Source organism: Nannobrachium achirus (genome assembly GCF_963921795.1).
Source record: "Nannobrachium achirus genome assembly, chromosome: 10".
NCBI classification, from domain to species: Eukaryota; Metazoa; Chordata; class Actinopteri; order Myctophiformes; family Myctophidae; genus Nannobrachium; species Nannobrachium achirus.
In genome coordinates this window covers 40,606,292-40,626,859 of record NC_137819.1, presented here as the reverse complement: position 1 = coordinate 40,626,859, position 20,568 = coordinate 40,606,292, and the positions used below count along the sequence as shown (strand labels likewise).

Below are 20,568 nucleotides of genomic sequence, written 5' to 3'. Positions count from 1 at the left end.
TAGCTAAAGTTGCTAGGGCCCCTCCACCTTGCTAGGGCCCCTCTACCCTCCCCCTTGTGACGCCCCTGGCTGTGTCACCATTACAAGCATTTAGGTTGATCATTAATTGTCATACAAATAATTTAGATGAATCATTTAATTGTGTGTTGTAGTTTATTTGGCATTGAACATTATTTTAGATAGTCATTAGAGAAAAGAAAAGATGAGTGTTAAAATGTTTTCATATACTTCTTTCTTTCATTTTAGTGATTTTAACGATTTTGATTTGCATGATGCAAGTGGCTAGATATGTATTTTTAGACACAATAAGCCCATTCCCAAGATGCGCTGCAATCGTTCATGGGCAGATGTGACTTATGGGGGCTGGTGTAAACGGTAACAAAGAAATTGTCAGCTTATTGTGTCTAAAAATACATATTCTACCACTTTTTCTAGTCACATGTACAAATACTGGATTCTGATTGGCTAAATTCCGGAGGTTATGGCAGAACAACCGCCGCAGTTGTGTGAGGACGAGATCAATGCGCCTCAGTGTACATCCGGGGACTTCAGGAGGTAGTCGGAACACCTTTCCCCCAACCAACATATGACGGTCGTAGCGGTCCTATGTTTACTAACGTGCGTACGACGTCGCCGATTTATTTGGATCCAATGCAATCCGCCAACTTTAAAGCCCCTTTTCTCTGAACCTATGCCTTTCTGGAAGCGAACAGCCTCTATTTACGGCCGGAACGGTACTTCTAACTGACGTTAGCTTAGCTGTAAGCTAGACGCATGGATTAGTATGGAGTTGGCGCCATCTGTTGGTGAGTAGAAGATGTTGTTGGTGGAACTATCTGCTGTCTCGCGGAAGTTTTATAGGCAATAATGATTGTAACTTAAGATCCTTGCAAGTTACAACTATGTGTTTTCTTTCATGTATAAGGGAAAAAGTGGTAGAAAAGCTATTTACCACTCGGGGTCGGACATTATGCTCTGATAATGTCCTGTGTGAGGGTGTTATCGGACTCGGCTTCGCCTCGTCCGATCACCCCCTCACACAGGACATTATCAGAGCATAATGTCCTCTCACTCGGGGTAAATTGCTTACTTTAGCCACTTGTACGCATGCCCCCAACCACTGAAATCAAAATACAAAAATGGCTTAAACGATAGAAAGCAGTAAATGAAAACATTTTAACACTCATCTTTTCTTTTCTCTAATTACAATCTAAAATACGAACCCTTGTTGTAAAAAACTAAAGTTGTCCTTTAAAGAGACAGGGAGACCCCTGTTGCTGAACAAACACTCTAGAAATCAGAATACCATATTTACAACAAAAAATATAACTTTTCCACCACCTTATAAATCTGACCTCTGAAAACGGGACACAATGAAGAAAGACATGGGATGATTTGTACCGTTTGACACTGCTATAGCGTTACAAGCACGGCAAGAAGAACATGCCGCTATTTCGATGTTTAATTTTTCATAGCGTTAATATATGTCATGTCATCACTGTCAGATACATATCAAATATTGATGAAAAGAAAGAGCACACGGTCAACATTTTTACATGATATTACATGTTCATTAGAGTCAAAGAAATCAAATATTGATGTATTGGACTGTACAGTTTGTGCTATCATTTTTACCTCATGTCACTCAGCTGTGGAAGACGGTTAATATTTTAAAAGCAGCGTCCTATAAGTATTTCAGACTTAAGCTGCTGTGAATGAGAACACAGGCTTCTCAACATCAGGCTCAGGGACCAACTTAGGCCTAGGCCAGACGGAGCTGGATATTTCATATATCCTGGTTTTTCAGATATCCAATAGAAAAATATCTAGGTCCACACGACAAAGATATCTAGTTTTAAAATAATCTGATTCCCCAGACCTCCACTAGGGGGACAAGCACACACACAGTAAAGTCTTCAGAGATATCCGGGTTCCATGTCTACACGGATCCAGTGAATCGGATATTTTTCAATGTCTTCACTTATTTATCCAGTTTAAAAAATATCCAGTTTCACAGCCGAAATATCCAGCTTTGTGTGGCTGCAAGCCCCAACAGCACAACAAAAATGTCTAGCTTCAGAAATATCCAGCTCCGTGTAGCCGGCACCTTAGTCTCACGTACAATCTCTGAATGCTATATAGAGTCTGGAACTATACCTCCAAAACGGAAGCTGTCATCTGTTCGTCATTTCCGTTAACGAAAAAAGAAAATCGAAAATATTTTGTCATTTTTTTATTTCCATATACAGCAAGCTTTATATCGTCGTTGTCGGGTGGAAACCTTGTATGTCCTAAATGTTTTAAATGCGAGGCGTTGTGTGCTTGTAGATCGGCTATTTTCACTAGTTTTGTGCAACAGTCTTGTATGGTGAAGCAGGGCTTTACTTTACAAAAAAAACGTACAAATTTGAATCTTGGAGATACGAGGTTTCTGCCCGACAGCAACAATATGCTTCGATTATTTTGATTTCTATTAGAATTTAGAACACTTTTCCTTTGACTGTAAAGACGAAGCGGTAGCGGGGAGGAGGCGTCACATCTGCTGTATCCTCTGATCATTTCCAGAGCTTCCGTTGCTCTAGACTGCATGACTGTATGAAGCACTAGAAAGCTGTGGGAGGCAACAGTCTGGCTGCTGAGGCTTGGGCCAACTGGACCTTTTACAGAGCGGTAACTCTGAAGGTCTTTACACACCGGGGGTGAATCTGGGACGCCAGTCTTAACTGTAAAATCCTCAATGTTAATCTGACTCTGAGAGTGTTCAGATGAATCATTAAGTGCATTAGGGAGGAACTAGGCAAAAAGAGCTTAATTCTCTGTGTAGTTTTAGACATCAGCTAAAATGAAAAAGAGATTCAACAGTGCAACGGCTCTGAAAGGAATCAAGTAGTTTAACATTAGTTAAACCAAACTCACTTTACCACACACCAGTGTTGATTTTGTCGACTAAAACTATGACGAAAAATGTTTGTCGACTGCGTTTTTTTCACTGATGAAAACTAAATAAAAACTAAATAAGATTTAAGCTGTAATGACTAAAACTAAGACTAAATATATTGACAGTTTCGTCAACAAAATAAAAACTAGACTAAAACATTAGGGAGGGACTAGTGGAGAATAGAGTCATTTTATGTTTGGTTGCTCTCAGGTGTTGTGTGCTGAAAATAGCCGATCTACAAGCTCACAACGCGCTGCGATGCGTTGTCAGCTTGTAGATCTGCTATTTTCAGCATACAACCAAGTGTAAAATCTGTCATTATGATGCCATCAAGGCCTGCCAAAATACATTTTAGTCAACTAAATGAACTGTAGATTTAGTCACCACTTATGATATTTAGTCGACTAAAAGTAGACTAAAACTTTTCAGGTGACTAATGTTAAACTACTTGATTTAACATTAACATTTAATTAAATTAGAAGGCATTTCATAGTAGGTAAACATTCAGCGAAAATAAATGTCAAGGATGTATCAGTTATTTAAAAAAGGTTATAATCTTGAAACATTTCGCCTATAAGGACATGCCCAAAATAGGGACGATAGGGTTAATGGTAACTTTATTTTTCAGCTCGTCTTTCTTTTTAGTTTTTTTGTAGGGGGAAGCCAAATGTGGATAGAGGAACACTTTTTAGCATAAAAGTTTGAAACATAATGAATTAATTAGGTCCCATGGGTTCCTGTGAGCACATGAAGATGTTCCCGCTACAGAGAGAGTGTGAACTTGGTATCATTTCAGCTGACATAAGGAACTTTCTACCCAGTCGAGTTCCTTTCATGTTCACTCCCAGATCTCTTGTGAGCTTATAGATCTGCAGTTTTTGAAGGAAAAAAATAAAGTTGTTTGAATACTTTTGCTTTGTTACTGTAAGTATAATTTGATGCTTTGATGTTTGCACCCTAACACAAGTAAAAAACGTTTTTTATTTTATTTTATTGTTTTTTTAATTATAAATCTGTACGGTAGAGTATGTTAATACAATGTAACTTATACAATCAGGGTGGTTGTATTTTGTCTTCCTGCTCTGCTATACATTTACTGTAGATCGAGTCAAAAGAAGGTCATGTCTCACCTAGACACGGATCTGACACAAATTTTGACCTGATTGTCAACATTCCATTTATCCCCTGAGCAAGCAGATAAGCTCTATTAGCTAAATGGTTCAAAAAGAAAATCTGCACTTGCGCAGGAAACAGGGTTCAAAATCAAATCCGGGGTAGAAGAGGAAGGTCTCATAGTGCTGCTATGTAACTCTTGAGTATTCTTCCCCCACTGCCGTTGTCTCCCTACAGAAGCAGGACCGCATCGAGGAGCTGAAGCGGTTCGTAGAGAAGCATCGGTTCCATATAAAGATGCTGGAGACCATACTGAGGATGCTGGACAATGACTCCATCCAGGTGGACGCCATCAGGAAGATCAAGGTTGGTTGTCTACTTCAAAACAATAGACCAGTGGTTCTCAACCTATGGGTTAATTGGGACCCCCAGGTGGGTCCCCAAATGATTTTGGTGGGTCCCCAGATGATTAACTAAATGTGCACCATTGTTTTCCTCACTCGACCGGGGAAATCCCCACCATCAGGTGAAAAGAAGCAGCTTGGACTCCTCATGCATAGAAGGAAGCATGAGGTCAGTCCGTTGTCTCCCCAGGCACGGGAGACAACGGAATAGGCAATTGGCACTGGGTGAAAATGGGTTTTTAAAAAAAAAAGAAAAAAGATTAGGACATTTTAAGTAGCAATATGTGCAGAAGCATAAAATCCTAATCCTTTTGATCATTTATTTAGTTTTTGGGTTTCTTTCACTGTACACATATATACTGTATGTATGAAAATACTAACTGGGACTGGGAGATGGCAATATATAATGCATTTGCAGTAAACAAACCAGCATAATTTCTAAAGTGACAATTTAAGGACTTTTTAGTACCGGTTTATCTAAAACTAGCCCTTACCCGTTCAAAGATATGAGCTCCAAAATGATGTGCAGTGTGTGGGTTATGGGATGTGCACTGTGCACACAGTATATGAGGGATGGAAAGTAACGTTAACTGGTGCTTGCATGATGTAGGAGCATCAATGTAAGAAACCCGTTTCGTTTAATGGCTACAGAGATACTGTCCCCCCCCCAGCCCGCCCGCCTGCACACACACCCGCATGCCTGCACACACACACACACACACACACACACACACACACACACACACACACACACACACACAGACACACACACACACACACACACACACACACACACACAGAGCTGGTTAAACATTTTGCCTCAAGCTAGATGCAGAATAGATGTGCCTCATGCTAGATGCAGAATAGATAGTAGATACACCATAAAAATGCTAATATACAGCATACGATTTGTGAAAGTGACAAACGGGCTTCACAGTTATGTCAGGTGTGTTCATATGCTAATGGTGATGTGATTTCAGATCAATTGCTCCAGCCACTGAGGAGAAACGCTGTGACAGACACTCACTCACTCACTCACTCACTCAGACAGACAGACATTCGCAAAATTATAGTATAGATGACAAATTAAACATTGACCAAACTGTCAAAGATTAGAGGCAGAAATTGTGAAAATATTTTCACAATAGAACCGTCTTATACAAAATGTTATGCCTCAACTCTTAGTGCTCGTAGGGTGAGGGGGGGGGGGGGGGTCCCAGTTAAAATATGATTATTTTGGGGGTCGCGGCCTGGAAAGGTTGAGAACCACTGCAATAGACCAGTGATTCTCAGCCTGTGGGCTGCGAGGATATAGCAAGTGGCCCCCCCAACTGATAGGCAATTCTCTATGTACACCGATAAATAGGAACGTAATGTTAGTTCCATTGATCTAAAGCCGGAAAACGGATCAACATGCTCTGAAAATGCACACGACCCACCCATCTGACCACTTACTGTAACATGGCGGCCAAATGTGGTACCATATTGAATGGATGAGAGAGAAAGTTATGATTCTATGCAACATATTACACATTTTGGACTCACGCCACCCCTCTGATCTTTGGCGATATATTGACGATATATACTGCCGCCTACAGGACGACGTGGAGTACTACATGGACTCATCGCAGGATCCAGACTTCGAGGAGAACGAGTTTCTGTACGACGACATCGATATGGAGGACATTCGTACGTTTGTACTTTTTAAACAGACATTCTACCATGCATGCATGCACACAGGCGCACATCTTACACAGGCTGTAATCTTGCATCAAAGCAAGTGACAAAGCAAGCAAATAGATACATAAATATGTCTTTATTTATGTTTGGAAAATAAACAAAGTAAAGGAATTCATATTTTTTAACAAACATAATAATGATGGTTGATGATAAAATCCTTCTACTTCTCCATTGGTATTAGAACAGGGGTCTTCAACGTTTTCAGGCCAAGGACCCCTTAGTTGAGAGAGAGAGAAGCAGCAGGGACCCCCAACCTGTTCATAGATTCCATATACAGTAGTTGCATTGTTTGACCGCACAATCGTCAGTGTATTTTGGATTCATGTCAATTTGTGTTTTCAGATACTTAACCACTTGAACCGTCAATACTTAATAAACTTGACCTTTCACTCTTAGTCTGCTCTATTTCCCCCTCTACACCAAAGCTCTTTTGTGCGAGGCGTTGTGAGCTTGTAGATCTGCTATTTTTGTCTAAAGTTCTCAGAATATGGACGCTAGGGTTCAAGTGGTTAACATAAAAAAGGGGGAAAAAGGTTTCTATCACTCAACGATTTGGAGGACCCCCTGTGTTAACTCTGAGGACCCCCTGTCGAAGACCCATGTATTAGAATTTAAACTCTCTCTCTCTCTCTCTCTCCCTCCTCAGCTCTGAACCTGGTAGCCACCTCTCCGCCAGGAGGGCCGTCTCACCTGGACGATGAGATCTTCCAGAACTCCAGCAGTACTCCCACCTCCACCACCTCCTCCTCGCCCATCCCCCCCTCGCCCGCCACTTGCACTACGGTAAGAGGAGGAGCCAGTGGCCGCTCCTGGTCGTAGACCGCTGCGTCCGCAGGTCCATTCCCAGCCCGTGTTTATCGCAATGCGTGTCTCATTGCTTTGCTGTCACTCTTCTCAGTCAAGTTCTCAGTCGCCATGACTGATTTCAGTCATTTGGATTCCATAGAAGCCAGCATGTTCTCAATCTAAGCATGTTGCACAGCAAAAATAATCATTAGTAGATAGGCTACTTTCGGTTTATATTTTAAGATTAGAACTTTTTTCTTTTTTAGGGGGCACGGTGGCGCAGTTGTTAGCGCTTCGCCTCACAGCTAGAAGGTCCTTGGTTCGATTCCCGCCGGGGGACGCTGTGGGCGATGGGGGCCTGTTCCCTCCTCTGCGTCATCAGCGCCCACACTCTAGGTGGGGTTGGCGATAGGGCATTTCTGTGTGGGGTTTGCATGTTCTCCCCGTGTTTCCTAGGGTAGATACCCTCACAAAAACATGCAGTAATCCTGGTCTCTATAATACCTGCCTGATGGAGGGGAAAGGAACTGGTTGGAATAACGTGTTCCTTCCACGCGCTACGTCCAAACCGGAGAAATCCCCACCATCAGGTGAAAAGAAGCAGCTTGGACTCCTCATGCATAGAAGGAAGCATGAGGTCAGTCCGTTGTCTCCCCAGGCGCGGGAGAGCAGAGCCCAGGATTACATAGGCAATTGGCACTGGGTGAAAATGGGGTTTATTTCGGCCTTTTTATCGTCCGGGGTGCGGATCCCGAACTAGTTCGGGATATTATATAAAATTATTTAAACACCCAGAGGCCTTACCGAAGCACCGGGCAAAATTTTCGAGCCGGCCGCCGGCCGCGATTTTGTCGTCCACTCCAATGCAATCCAGGATCTTTGGAGCTCATTTTCTCTGTTCTATGCCTATCCATGAGGTGCGCAAGGTTTAATCACGGCTAAATCGCCGAAAATTGGGCTTCTAAAATGAGTGGTAGCCAATAGCTAACTTCAAGCTAACTTCATCCTGTTCCTGTTCATGACACAAAGGAAAGTGTTCACGCGCGTCATGGCTGCGCACGGCTTGTGCATATACAGCGTATGTCTATGGTGGATTCTCTGGCCACTGGGCGCCCTCTAGTGGAGATTCCGGGCACTGGATGAGTTAAGTAGCAATATGTGCAGAAGCATCTTGCATAAAATCCTAATCCTTTTGATCATTTATTTCGTTTTTGGGTTTCTTACACTGTGTACACATACTGTATATACTGTATGTATGAAAAGACTAACTGGGACTGGGAGATGGCAATATATAATGCATTGGCAGTCTATGAAGTGTAAAAGTTAATGTAAGGGCTAAAAGCCTGTAATGTAATATGGTGTAATAATTGCCATTGGGTTGGATGGAAGGTGGGGGCGTAGTTCTATAAGCCATTGTGTTGGCTTGGTGGCTGCTATTGTACCTCTGAGATTGCGTGCCATTATAGCAGCCTTATCTCCCATCTAACACGCCTCCAGTCGCATAGTGAGGATGGCTATTAGGGTTTTGATGCGAGGGTGAATACTGTGGCTTTGTGTTGGTACTGTAGTCCGTGGCCTGTATGAGGCTCCGCCAGCATAATAACGTAGACGCCACTTAAACCCCAGCCATCCGTGTTCAGAGCTTGTCGATCGATCTGTTATTTTCTTTGACAATATTTAATGTAGAGGGAAACAAGAAAAGAGACTCACTAGTATAGAGCCCTGAGGGACTCCGCTCAACAGCGTAATGGGGTTAAAGAACGTGGATCAGGTGGCACAAGGACATTCGGGGCATTCTTTTAACGTCTACTCAGTCTTTTGTGAGCATACCATGCGCCCAGAGGTTTTAAGTTGCTTCATTCAGTATTTAGATATTTGATTTAAATTTGATCCCCCCTTTTTAAATCAATTAAATCGTTTAGTTTGATTAACTTGTTCCACCCACACTATTTACAGTACAGTAGGAACGCTGTGGTCTTAAAGGGGCTTAAAAACCCCAGGCTGATTTTGTAGTTTGTGTTCCAGTTAAGTTTGAAAAACTACAGCAGATAAGACTAGTATGTATGCAACACAGCTGCACCAAACACATTAATAATGGTGTGTTACATAGGTTCCATAGGTGTGGCCAGAGCCAAGAGAGAATGCTAGTGTGCAAGCATGATAGACAGTATTGACACACCTAAAATCTAACACACTCATTATAGTCTGGGACCCACAGACCCAAAAGCTCAAGGAATAGGGTTGAACCTGTGATGTTTTGCCGTACTTTTTATTTCTGTTTTATCTATTAGTTTGGTCATTAAGGTCCACAGAATGAGAGGCCTGCTCTGCTGGAAACATCGCGAAAAAAGTTAAGGCCATTTGTATATTCACTGTCCCATTGACTCCACTACACAGGAAAAGAAAAATATAAAAAAAATATTAGCATGTGAGGCGTCAAACTGGGGTGTTTTCATGATTCTGAATCCATTGCAAGCATTTGTTTTTCAAGAAACACATTCCTTGTCATCACTTTTCACAGTCATCACAGTGATGAGTCATCACTTTTCACAGTTTAGTAGGGCCCAAGGAATGTGTTTCTTGCAAAACAAATGCTTGCAATGGATTCAGAATCATAAAAACCCCCCAGTTTGACCCCTCACATGCTACTTAAAGCTACTTTTTCTTTTCCTGTGTAGTGAAGTCAATGGGACAGGGAATATACAATGGCCATAACTTTTTTTCGCAATGTTTCCGGCAGAGCAGACCTCTCATTCTGTAGACAATCAATGACCAAACTAATAGATAAAACAGAAATAAAAAGTACGGCAGAACATCACAGGTCCTCTCCCATTTTGAGGGACTGGGTACCCGGCTATTATTAATTTGATGAGCTGATGTAGCTCTCTACAGTCCCAAGTATTTTTGTGTGTGTTTCCCACTGTATGTAAAATGTTGTTTGAATGGTTTTCTCCAGGAGAACTCGGAAGACGACAAGAAGAGGGGACGATCGACAGACAGTGAAATTAGTCAGGTGAGTGTGAAAGGGGACACACACCGGCTGCGGAAGGCTCACTCACAACGCGTTGCGTTGCGACGCGACGCGTTGTGAGCTTGTAGATCGGCAATTTTTTGGCAATGTTCCGCCCCAGGATAAGTTGTGGATATTTTGATTATCGCGATAGGGATGGGACGATGTGAAACTTTCATATCACGATTATTGTGACAAAAGAAATCGCGATTTACAATATTATCGCAATAATGGAAATCCATTATCCTGGTGCAGAACATTTGCCAAAAAATAGCAGATCTACAAGCTCATGAGCTTGTAGATCTGCTATTTTTTGGCAAAGGCATTTGATAGAGTGAAAAAAAGAACGTATATTATAAGTACCTTCTTTTACCAATTATTGTGGGTTTAAGTGGTACCGGATATGCAGCTCGGCAAATAAAAGGTGAATTGATCCCAGTGCATGATGGAGGACGATATCACGATAAATTAAATCTCCACGATACAATTATCACGAGTGTTTTTCATCACGATAAACGATAATATCGCGTATCGTCCCATCCCTATATCGCGATAATATCGTAAACCGTGATTTATTTGGTCTCAATAATCGCGATATGACATTTTCATCCCTAACCATGACTTGGGTGTCCTTTCTCTTTTCTCCCCCAGTCGCCTGTGAAGAACGGCAACCCTTCCTCGTCGTTGTCGTCCTCGTCGTCCTCGTCGTCCTCTTCCTCCTCCTGCTCCTCTTCCTCGGGGCAGCAGCAGCAGCAGCAGCCGCCGCCGTCGTCCTCCATGATCTCCATGGCGACCTCCATGGTCGGGGGCGGGGCGGGCAGCAGCATGGGCATGGGCATGGCGGCGGGCATCACGGCGGGCAACAGCCTCCTGGCCAGCATGCTGAACAACACCTCGGCCGGCAGCTACAGCAGCGCCACCCAGCAGCAGCTGCTCAACACGCAGCTGCTCAACACCTCGTCGCCGCAGTAAGACAACTTCCCAGTTATTTATTTACGTCAGGAGGTCTTCTTACGGGGGGTCCGGGAGCCCATAAGGCACTGGCTCCCAAACACTGGGTCGGGACACATGTTTGGGACCCTATGTTGTAATCTAATGATTGAATGAACACAATTATGACAACAATTAACAATTAATCGTCATCTAAATCTAAAACATGATGGTTTCAGCCCTATGCAGCAGCAGCAGCAGCAGCAGGTCAAAGTCTCCATGGGCCCCGCCCCTTCCATCAACAGCTCCGCCCCCATCCACAGCCTCCTGCCTACCTCCTCCTCCGCCTCCTCGCCCCCTAACGCCAGCACACAGGTACTGCAACTACACAGCCATTGTTCTATACTTTAGTCGTACATCAGTGGTGCACAAAATAATGAAAATAGCTGACTATTATCACAATGAATAAAAAGAAAAAAAGAAAAAAAAAAGAACCCAAATTTAAAACTTGATTCGTTGGACGGGAAACCCCTTTTGAGGTTTTTACCTTTCAAGTCGGGAACCCCTTTTTGGGTAGTTGTTGCATTGTACAGTAAGCAACATACATTTCTTTGTAATTTTTTGAAAAATATTTAAATAAATATAGAACGAATGCGTTTTTAGAATCGGGCCTTTTAGTCCTAAACGAATTAACCGTTGTGCCCCAACATGCACGCAGAGCCCCATGATGACCTCCACCTCCCAGCTGCTGTCGTCGCTGTCGGGGCCCACGTCCAGCTCCAACAGCCTGGGCCTGGGTCTGGGCCTCTCCCTGGGGAAGGGGCTCCCGCCGTCGGGCTCCAGCTCCCTCACATCCAGCAGCAGCCTAGACGCCTGGTCGCCAGGGATGCCGGCGTCCCTGAGCAGCATGGCGGGCCTGCTGGGAGGCTCCACCCCGGCCCCCTACGCCCAGGCGGCGGGCGCGGGCGCCATCGGCACGGGCCTGTCAGGGGGACCCCTGGGTGGGGTTGGCGCCCTGTCCTCGAACAGGTATACTTTACCTTCTGGTTGCTCCCAAAACTCGCCTTGTTATTACCCGGGGTGATCTGGGGCTTTTGAGGCCCCAGCACCTTGGCAGGGTTTCGGCAGATCCTAAATATACATATAAAATGTAAGGCCTTAAAGATTTTAAAATGTCTCAAATCCATGTTTCAAAAGTCTTAAAAATGCAACAAACCGGGAACATAAGTAACTGTTTCCAAAACCAGTGCCCTCTTTTGAATCGCGTCTGAAAACATGAAAACATCACTTTTTCAAGTGTATTACTTAAATGTATTTGCCTATGACCACTGAATGTATACTTTTTATGTCAGTCTTGACTATTATGTTGCATTCTGATTTTGTTTTGTAGTTTGCTGCTTTCTTTTTAACCTTGTTCTGTAAAAGTACTGTTGATGGAATCTCTCGAGGAGAACGGCACCCCAAACAATAATGACAGACAAGTCTGCATGTTCACTATTTATTTAGCTTGAAGTACACTTTCTAGGTCTAGTCTAGCATGCAGGTGGTAGAAGATTTTTCCATGTAGTTCCTACATGCTTATATACAGATCCTTATCGAAAAATTTGAATATTGTGTGAAAAAGCATTGCAGATGCCATAGCACCCCAAATCATAACTGACTTCGGAAACTTCCCACTGTTTTCAAACAACTCTGACTTCAGAAGATTGACATTTCGCTATTATAAATCCTTGTTTTGAGTGGTTTCGTGTAATAGTGTAATATTTTGAAATATGGACTTTTGAAATTCATGAGATGTATTCCATGAAAATTCAAAATTTTAACAAAAAAAGGGTTGGAATAATTCACTGAATGTCCAATGTATCAGAATATATGAAAGTTTCAAGAAATATATGACAGTTTCAAGAAAATGTACTTTTACACAATATTCTAATTTTTCTAGAAGGATCTGTACATCCCTATAATCCAGCAGACAGACTCAAATCTATTCTTACTGACCACTCACAAAGTGTTTTTATATGCGTATCCTGCCTCCATCATCAAATGGATTCATGTTGCAGTCCTAATATGTCCTGTCTGTCCTCTTCATCTCTAGCGTCTAGACTCTAGAGTGACTCTCTAAGTGTCATTGTCTGGTCATTGTGACATGTCCAGATATCATAATGTGTCATCATGTTTCATTGTTCTTAATATAGGCTTTCAAGCAAGACAGTGATGTATCTTGCATATTTAAGGCTGTCACGATTATGACATTTTATATGACGATTCATTTTCACTAAAATAATTGCGATTAACGATTAATTGTTTTTGTCGTTTACAATAACATTTCTGTTTGGCTTTTAGGCTTTTAAGTTGCACATTGCAGATATGACACATAACCTAGATATACAAAGAAATTACTGACATATTTGACAACTTCATACTAAAAAAAAGAACATTGATAGTGGAAATAGCCAATCTATCGCGACGCGTTGTGAGCTTGTAGATCTGCTATTTCCACTATATTTTAACTTTTTTCAACATGGAAACGATTTTGAAAAATAATCACGATTATGTCAAATAATCGCGATTAGACGATTATGTAATAATTGTGACAGCCCTATGCATATTACATACTGCATAGTATAGAAATGATTTTTAGAAGCATCTATGTTTAACTCAACAGCTTTTATCTGGCAACGAGCCACCTGATTGACCTCTCTCTCTACTTTACTATGTTTTGGGAAAAGCAGCATACAAACAAAATGTAATGCTGATAATATTCTCATCAACAGCTCCCCGGGGGGCCTCATGGGAGTGGGAAGCGGCGGCGGCGGAGCGGCAGCGGTCGGCGGGCCGACGGCGGGGGGTCTCCTGGGCGCGGCACCAGGGATGGGCGGAGCCAGCATGCTGGGGGGGCTGGGCTCCAGTCAGTCAGCCATGATGCAAGGAGGAGGAGGGGGGCCTTCACTGGTCGCACCCAGCCCCATAGGAGGTAGGAGGCTGAACCCTCACGTCATTTTCCTGTGTACCTACCTTTTTTCTTTCTTTTTTTTTTAAGGTTTGTTTTTGGGCTTTTCATGCCTTTATTTGACAGGACAGTAGTATAGTAGTATTTTTCAGATAATGTGTACCCGTTCTGAATGGGTTAATCATCGATCATTTGATTACAATAGTGTGATTATTGAACTAAGTGTTGCATGGTGCGTGTACAGGAGGTGTCCTCAGGGAGCAGCAGCAGCAGCAGCTGCAGCTGGGAGGAGGACTGGGAGTCATAGGGAGCGCTGTGGGCAGCAGCAGCTCCTCCACATCATCATCAGCAGCAGGAGGAGGAGGAGGAGGCGCAGGGAGCAACGGAGTGCTGGGCCTGGGAGCTCTGTCCGTCAGGTCACCCAGCACACCCAAGCAGCAGAACGGCAGCTCCAGTAAGCAGCAGCTGTGCTTTTGTTTAATTTCCCTTTTAATTCCTTTAATGTGTCCCCCTCACGCATTAAAAGCACAATGGGTGCATTTCCCAAAGCGATTTTGAGTGCTCGTAAGCTCAGGCATGGTCGTAGAGACCAAAATCGTCCCTCGCAGCCTGCGCAGGCACCTGTCAATCAAGAGCAGCGAGGGCTTTCAGGAAACCGGTCGTCTCGTACAATGGAACCAAATAGCTGTGATGACGGTTGAATGCACACCTCATACGAATGGCCATCGTAAGGAGGATTTTAGAAGCAAACACCTCTCCCGCAAGTTTCCCACGGGTGCTGCAAACGTGTCTGTACGATGGTTTTGTTAAGGGTGCGCCGGGGCGCCCGTAAGCACCCTTCATAGAAAACTGAGCACTATATAACTAAGTATAACATGAAAGTTTATTTTAAAAAGCTATCTAAGTCTTGTGGATGGTAGAGTAGGCTATTCTACACACCTGCTATACACAATAAACAAGTATAACTATATATTTATATTTATAAATAAAACATACAAAGGTGAACTATATGTTTTATGTTATGCGTGTCGCTTGCTTTGATAGGCTACTGAGAAATAGCGCACCACAACACACACTTACATAAAAAAGAACAAGCTTATAGGCTGCCTCATTTGTTAAGTGGTCCGTGGACCAGTGGGGGTCCCCTCCACAGCTAAAAGGCATGCGGTAATGCGTGAAAGCGGCGATAGAACTCAGATCTCTCGATTAGTAGTCCAACACTCAACCCCTTGTGCCAAACGACTCAACGAGTAACAGTTTGCTCAGACACTGCGTGTCACCAAGGCACTCATCATCCTACACTCTGAGAGTTAGCCTACAGAACCATTGGGTTCCTAACTTGCAAACTTCCAAACTAAAATATAACAGCCCCCTGCGCCTCTTTAGCCCCTCGTGCGTCTTGCCAACACTGAGGTAAAGAGACAGGGCTGTTATATTTTAGTTTGGGACGTTTGGAGTTAGGAACCAAATGGTTCCAAAATCACAACTCACAAGTTGAGAGTGTCTGTAGGATGATGAGCCCACTGAGCGGACCGGTTCTCCAGCGCTGAGTCTGAAATCAGGCCGGATGATGAGGGTCCATTGGTTCATATAACTATAATTGTAGCCCTATAATTATTACAGCCAAGACGGGGGGGGGGGACAACAGCCTTAGTAGCTGAACACAGCAGGCTTAATAGCATGACGGGTAGTGAGTTGGGCTATAGGCACTGAGAGCTTCAAGTTCGCCTCCCGCTTCAACAGATGGGACGATACAGAGATTCCCCGAGTAGCCTATCATTTTGAGAACCAATACTCTAGTCTACAATACTGTCATAGTAGGCCTAGCCTATAAAATAAAATAAATACATATTTATTTAAGACGGGCATTTAAGTCCATTTGTGCAGTTATAAGCCTACCAACAGGCAACAGCGCTTTGCAGCTTTGCATGTTTCAAATTAAAACAAGGGGTTTGTACAGTCAGTTTAGCTGCTATTCTGAAGAGCCGGTGGGGACAGAACCCGGAGCACTTACTCCCCAGTCCAACACATATCCCGTCGTGTCACTTGAACTTGACCGTGGACTTGTCAAATATAGCGCATTGGGAGCCTGTTAGAAGTTAGGCACCAAATGGACCCTCGTCCTCATCATGGGTATGTTATCATGTAACTCAGAGAGTGTGTAGCCTATACTCTCTGTCTGAGTGACAGACCCATTATGAGGGTCCATTTGATTCTTTGTTATGTAACTAATTGTAGCCCTACAGCGAAGACGGGATGGACAACAGCGTTGTTCACAGCAGGGCACAGCCTTATAGCATGACGGGTTGTGTCTTAGACTGTTAAGTAAGCACTTCGGGTTCGATCCCCGCTCCAGCATATCGATAGATTTGTCGAGGACACCAGCGAGTATTACTTTGAGAACCGATGCACTAGTCAACAAATGATTAATATTCAGGACGAGCAGTTAAGTGAGTCACATACAATTTAAAACCAAAACAAGGTTTTTGTGCAGCCAGTCAGTTTATAGCATACCAGCGCTTAAAACTTGCAATTAGAGATTCAAATTAAAACAAGGGGTTTGTGCGGTCAGTTAGCCTACCAACAGCTAAAAAGTGTGTCAATTTTCAGTGTTGTATGTTTTATTTATGGGCCGATACAATCACACAAGCCGCGGCTGAAATTCATTTCGGAGCGCAGCTGCTAACGTCCTATCAATCGAAGCCCAGAGCCATTCAAGGAGAGTTTCAGGGAGAGTTACATCATCTCCGTTCACATAGGGCCAGAGTTGGCAGAACTCTCTAATACAAGGCTCTGGCCAGTCTACTGGCGTGCGAAGGTTGTTTTGCGAGGGGCGCTTATGAGCGCGTTTGAGAAACGCCATAATCGTTAGGACCGCAGCCGAGCGAAGGCCCTCGCACGACCAGCGCTTTGGGAAACGCACCCAATGTCAGTCACCAGAACCAGAGACGGTATTTTCAGTGAGCTGAACTCTTTTACCGCTATGGACGAGCGCGCTCGCTCGATTCGTCAAGTAGCGCATTGCCATGAACGAGCGGCCGGCCGTTCGTTCTTTACCTTGCCTGAGCACTGTGAGCAGATGAGGGGTGGTGCGGGTGTGTACAGTAGCAGCAGCTCCCGTAACGCTGGTCCCCAAATCTCGACCACACATAAACAACAATGGAGGCAGAATCGTTTTCTATGGCTGGATCTAATTTCTCTATTTCTATGCTCTAAACTACTGGTGCAAGCGAGGGACACTTGCGAGCCTCGTTCAAATGGCAAATGGCTGCGCCCTGCCGTCTGTTTTGACAGATGACAAATACGACTGTATTTTACAAAAGATTACGTTCGGAAATAATGGATGGATATTTTTCTATAACATCGCAAAGGTAAGCTACTTTGATGGCAGTTTAAGACATCCTTAAATCCTCAATGTAGCAGTAAAAGAGTTAACATGTTAAAATGGGCTTTGAAGTGAGAATTAAATCAATATCAAATATCTAAATATTAAATCAAGCAACTTCAAACACTGCCTGGGGAGCACACAAAAGCCAGATAGATGTAAAAAAAAAAAGAAAAAGAGACCCAGAAGTGCTATAAAGTCAATCCCCTTTACTTGCATTAACTCACACAAATGTCCTGGAAACAGCCTGGTCAGTGGTCCGGTGGTCATGTGCTCGAGGCAGACCATAATTATACACATAGGGGGGTCTTAACGTCACAGTCACAAGCTGTACTCAACTGCAATGACCATAATTGTCAGGTGGTAAACATGATGTGGCATCTTGAGTCTACAATATTTATAATGAATAGCATAAGACCAAGGGTGAATGACACCCTCAAATCACCAGCACAGGCTAGTCAGTCAGTCTAGTGCAGTGGTTCTCAAACATATTTGTTTGCCAAGGACCCCCAAATTGATATGCATTTGGTCCCCAGACCCCACTTTGAGAACCACTGGTCTAGTACACATGGTGGGGAAGACAGTAAGGGCTGGGCAATTAACTGAAGATATATCGATAAACCGATATTTAGAACCAATAACCTTTCGGTTCAAACAATAACCTTGTTTGAACCAGAGCTCCCTTAGTTGTTTTTAACCCTAACCCTAACCCTTTTTTTGAAGAAAACCTTCAAGTGTATCAAATGACAGAAGGTTGTGAAATATGTTGTTGGGAACGGTTCCACCTTGAACTCAAGAAGACGATGAGGCAACAAATCATCCATTGCATGTTATTACTGTTATTAGGTGAGAGCTGTTGTTTGTGCGGTGGGGGGGTGGAAGGGGGGGGGGGGGTGGGTTGTCGTCACTTTTTGGCTGAATGTTACAGTCACACGATGCAAGTTGCAACTTATAACTCCTCTATTTTACATGTTTTGAAAAGAGTGGAAGAAGGAATAATACCCATGTCCAAGGGCCGATTCAGCATAGTGAATAATGTGGCTTATTTTTTAATCTATGTATTTTAAAATTTGCAACATCTCTCAAACAAGTGTTTCGCTGAACGCAGTTAAGCCACAATTCCACGTAATTTGCTGTTTTGTCGGTCTCTGTGTGTCCCCAAATCAGTACTGTAGGAGGGGACTGCCCCATAGGTCGAACTCCCGTTGGGTCGAACAGCGTCGGCAGGTTATATAATCACCTGCGAGCGTCGGCAAGTTAGATAATCACCCGCGTCACGGTTACTGAGGTTAGGATTAGGGTTTGGGTTAGAGTTTGGTGGTCGATCCAAAGGAACCTGGCGCTCCTTGATTTTAATTATTGTTGCTTTAAATATCGATATCTGTTTTGTTATGTGCACTTTGTTTGGGACGTTATTATATTGTGATGTAGAGCTGTACTGTAATAATAAATGGGACTTGACTTGTCTGTCTTCTGCCTCAGGTTACAGTGCTGTGCTTTCAGACAGCACGCCAGACTCCGCCCTCAACAGTGCCAGCCAGTCACAAAGCAGCCAACCCTCATCTCTGACGTCCACAGCCAATCAGCCGTGAGTAGGCTACATGTGCTCACCCCCAATGGTTAATGCTGGCATTATCGCAAACTTTCAATAAATGTACAGTAATGTTTTATTTTCTTATGGAAGAAAGACAGCAAGATGCTGTTGATGTGATCACGTTATTAAGCTACAACATATACAGTAAAGTTAAGCACACAAGTTATCAAGATGCTAATTTGTATCCGTTGTCTAGTCGATGACATGTAGCAGTAACACAAGATATTACTGAAATTAACGGATGTATGTCCCTGACAATATAACAATCAAACATTAAACCAAGGGGTCTTCAACAGGGGGTCCGGGACCCCAAGGGGGTCCTCAGAGTTACTACATGGGGTCCTTCAAATCTTTGAAAGAAAATAGAAACCTTTTTTCTCCTTTTTTTTAATTAACCACTTGAACCCTAGCATCCATATTCTGAGAACTTTAGCCGAAAATAGCTGATCTACAAGTTCACAACGCCTTGCGCTGCGAGGCGGCGTGAGCTTGTAGATCAGCTATTTTCGGCAAAGAGGTTTTGTAGAGGGGAAAAAGAGCAGACCAAGTACAGAGTGAAAGGTCAAGTTTATTAAGTATTAACGGTTCAAGTGGTTAAATAATTGAAAACACAAATTGACATGAATCCAAAATTCACTGATGATTGTGCCGTCAAATGATGAAACTATATGTAATCTATGAAAAGGTTGTGGGACCCCCCCCCCCTGCTTCATCATCTCTCTCTCAACTAAGGGGTCCTTGGCCTGAAAACGTTGAAGACCCCTGCATTAAACCACAGAACAATGCGACAATATAAAAGTGTTCTTTCCCTCTCCCCAGCAAGGAGAGTGGTCCCAGTTTACTGGGGTCCATGGGTGGGACCCCCAGCTCGCCTTGTCCGGTCTCCTTCAGCGAGGGGAAGCCTGCAGGCGGTGTCAGCCTGCTCAACGGACCGCTCTCCTACACGCAGGCCTCCGACAGCCTCAAGGTCAGACAGGGTTTCCGCGGATCTGTAAAAAGTTCAGAAATGTAAAAATAACGACTTAACAGTTCAACTGCCAGATTTATTATTTATTTATTAGGGCTGGTGCTAGCAAAAAGCAGCTTACCTTTGCGATGTTATAGAAAATTATCTATTGATTATTTTATGTATAATTATATTTTTATAATGGATGCTCATATGTGTACTTTAGCCAAACTGGCGGCAGAGGGCAGCCTTATGCAAAGAATTAATGTGAATTGGGCCGCTTCGCTTGCGAGCCATTCAGAGCATAGAAATGCATTTTCTAGATCGGATCCACCGAAAACAGCCAGGAAGTGATTTGGGACTCCATTATTGTAACGCGCGGTGGATTTTTGAGAGCCGCGTTACGGGAGATGTTTTTACTGTACACGGCGGCGCGACCCCTCATCAGCTTACAGTCATCAGACAAGGTAAAAAGAACGAGCCGTATTGGCAACGAGCTGGGTTGAAAATTGGGGCGAACGGGAACGTCCGAAGCGGTAAAAGAGTTAAAAAGGCTTTGACAGATTCAAAAGTCTTAATGCTGCACACAGGCCTCTGACCGACTCGAGATGAGAACACCTCCTTTCCTCCAATTGGGCTGAGACTGTCAATTAATTTTTTTCTATTGATGATTTTTTATTAAAAAAATATATACTTATTAACGACTTGATTGACCACTTAAAACATTGTCGTGCAAAGCCTAGTGAAAATAGCTGATACGCTGACTTGCTTT

At 43.4% G+C, this 20,568-nt stretch overlaps 1 protein-coding gene across 1 annotated transcript in view; it reads left to right on the top strand.

The window, feature by feature from the left end:
• LOC308292187 (CCR4-NOT transcription complex subunit 3-like) overlaps nt 1-20,568 on the top strand; it is a 63,421-nt gene that overhangs the window by 29,270 nt on the left and 13,583 nt on the right. The window contains exons 8-18 of the mRNA XM_080734476.1: nt 4,289-4,417; nt 6,054-6,144; nt 6,842-6,978; nt 9,938-9,994; nt 10,643-10,959; nt 11,161-11,296; nt 11,640-11,950; nt 13,696-13,895; nt 14,116-14,325; nt 18,739-18,844; nt 19,670-19,817. Coding sequence (XP_080590602.1) covers nt 4,289-4,417; nt 6,054-6,144; nt 6,842-6,978; nt 9,938-9,994; nt 10,643-10,959; nt 11,161-11,296; nt 11,640-11,950; nt 13,696-13,895; nt 14,116-14,325; nt 18,739-18,844; nt 19,670-19,817 — 1,842 coding nt within the window. The remainder of the gene's footprint in view (nt 1-4,288; nt 4,418-6,053; nt 6,145-6,841; nt 6,979-9,937; nt 9,995-10,642; nt 10,960-11,160; nt 11,297-11,639; nt 11,951-13,695; nt 13,896-14,115; nt 14,326-18,738; nt 18,845-19,669; nt 19,818-20,568) is intronic.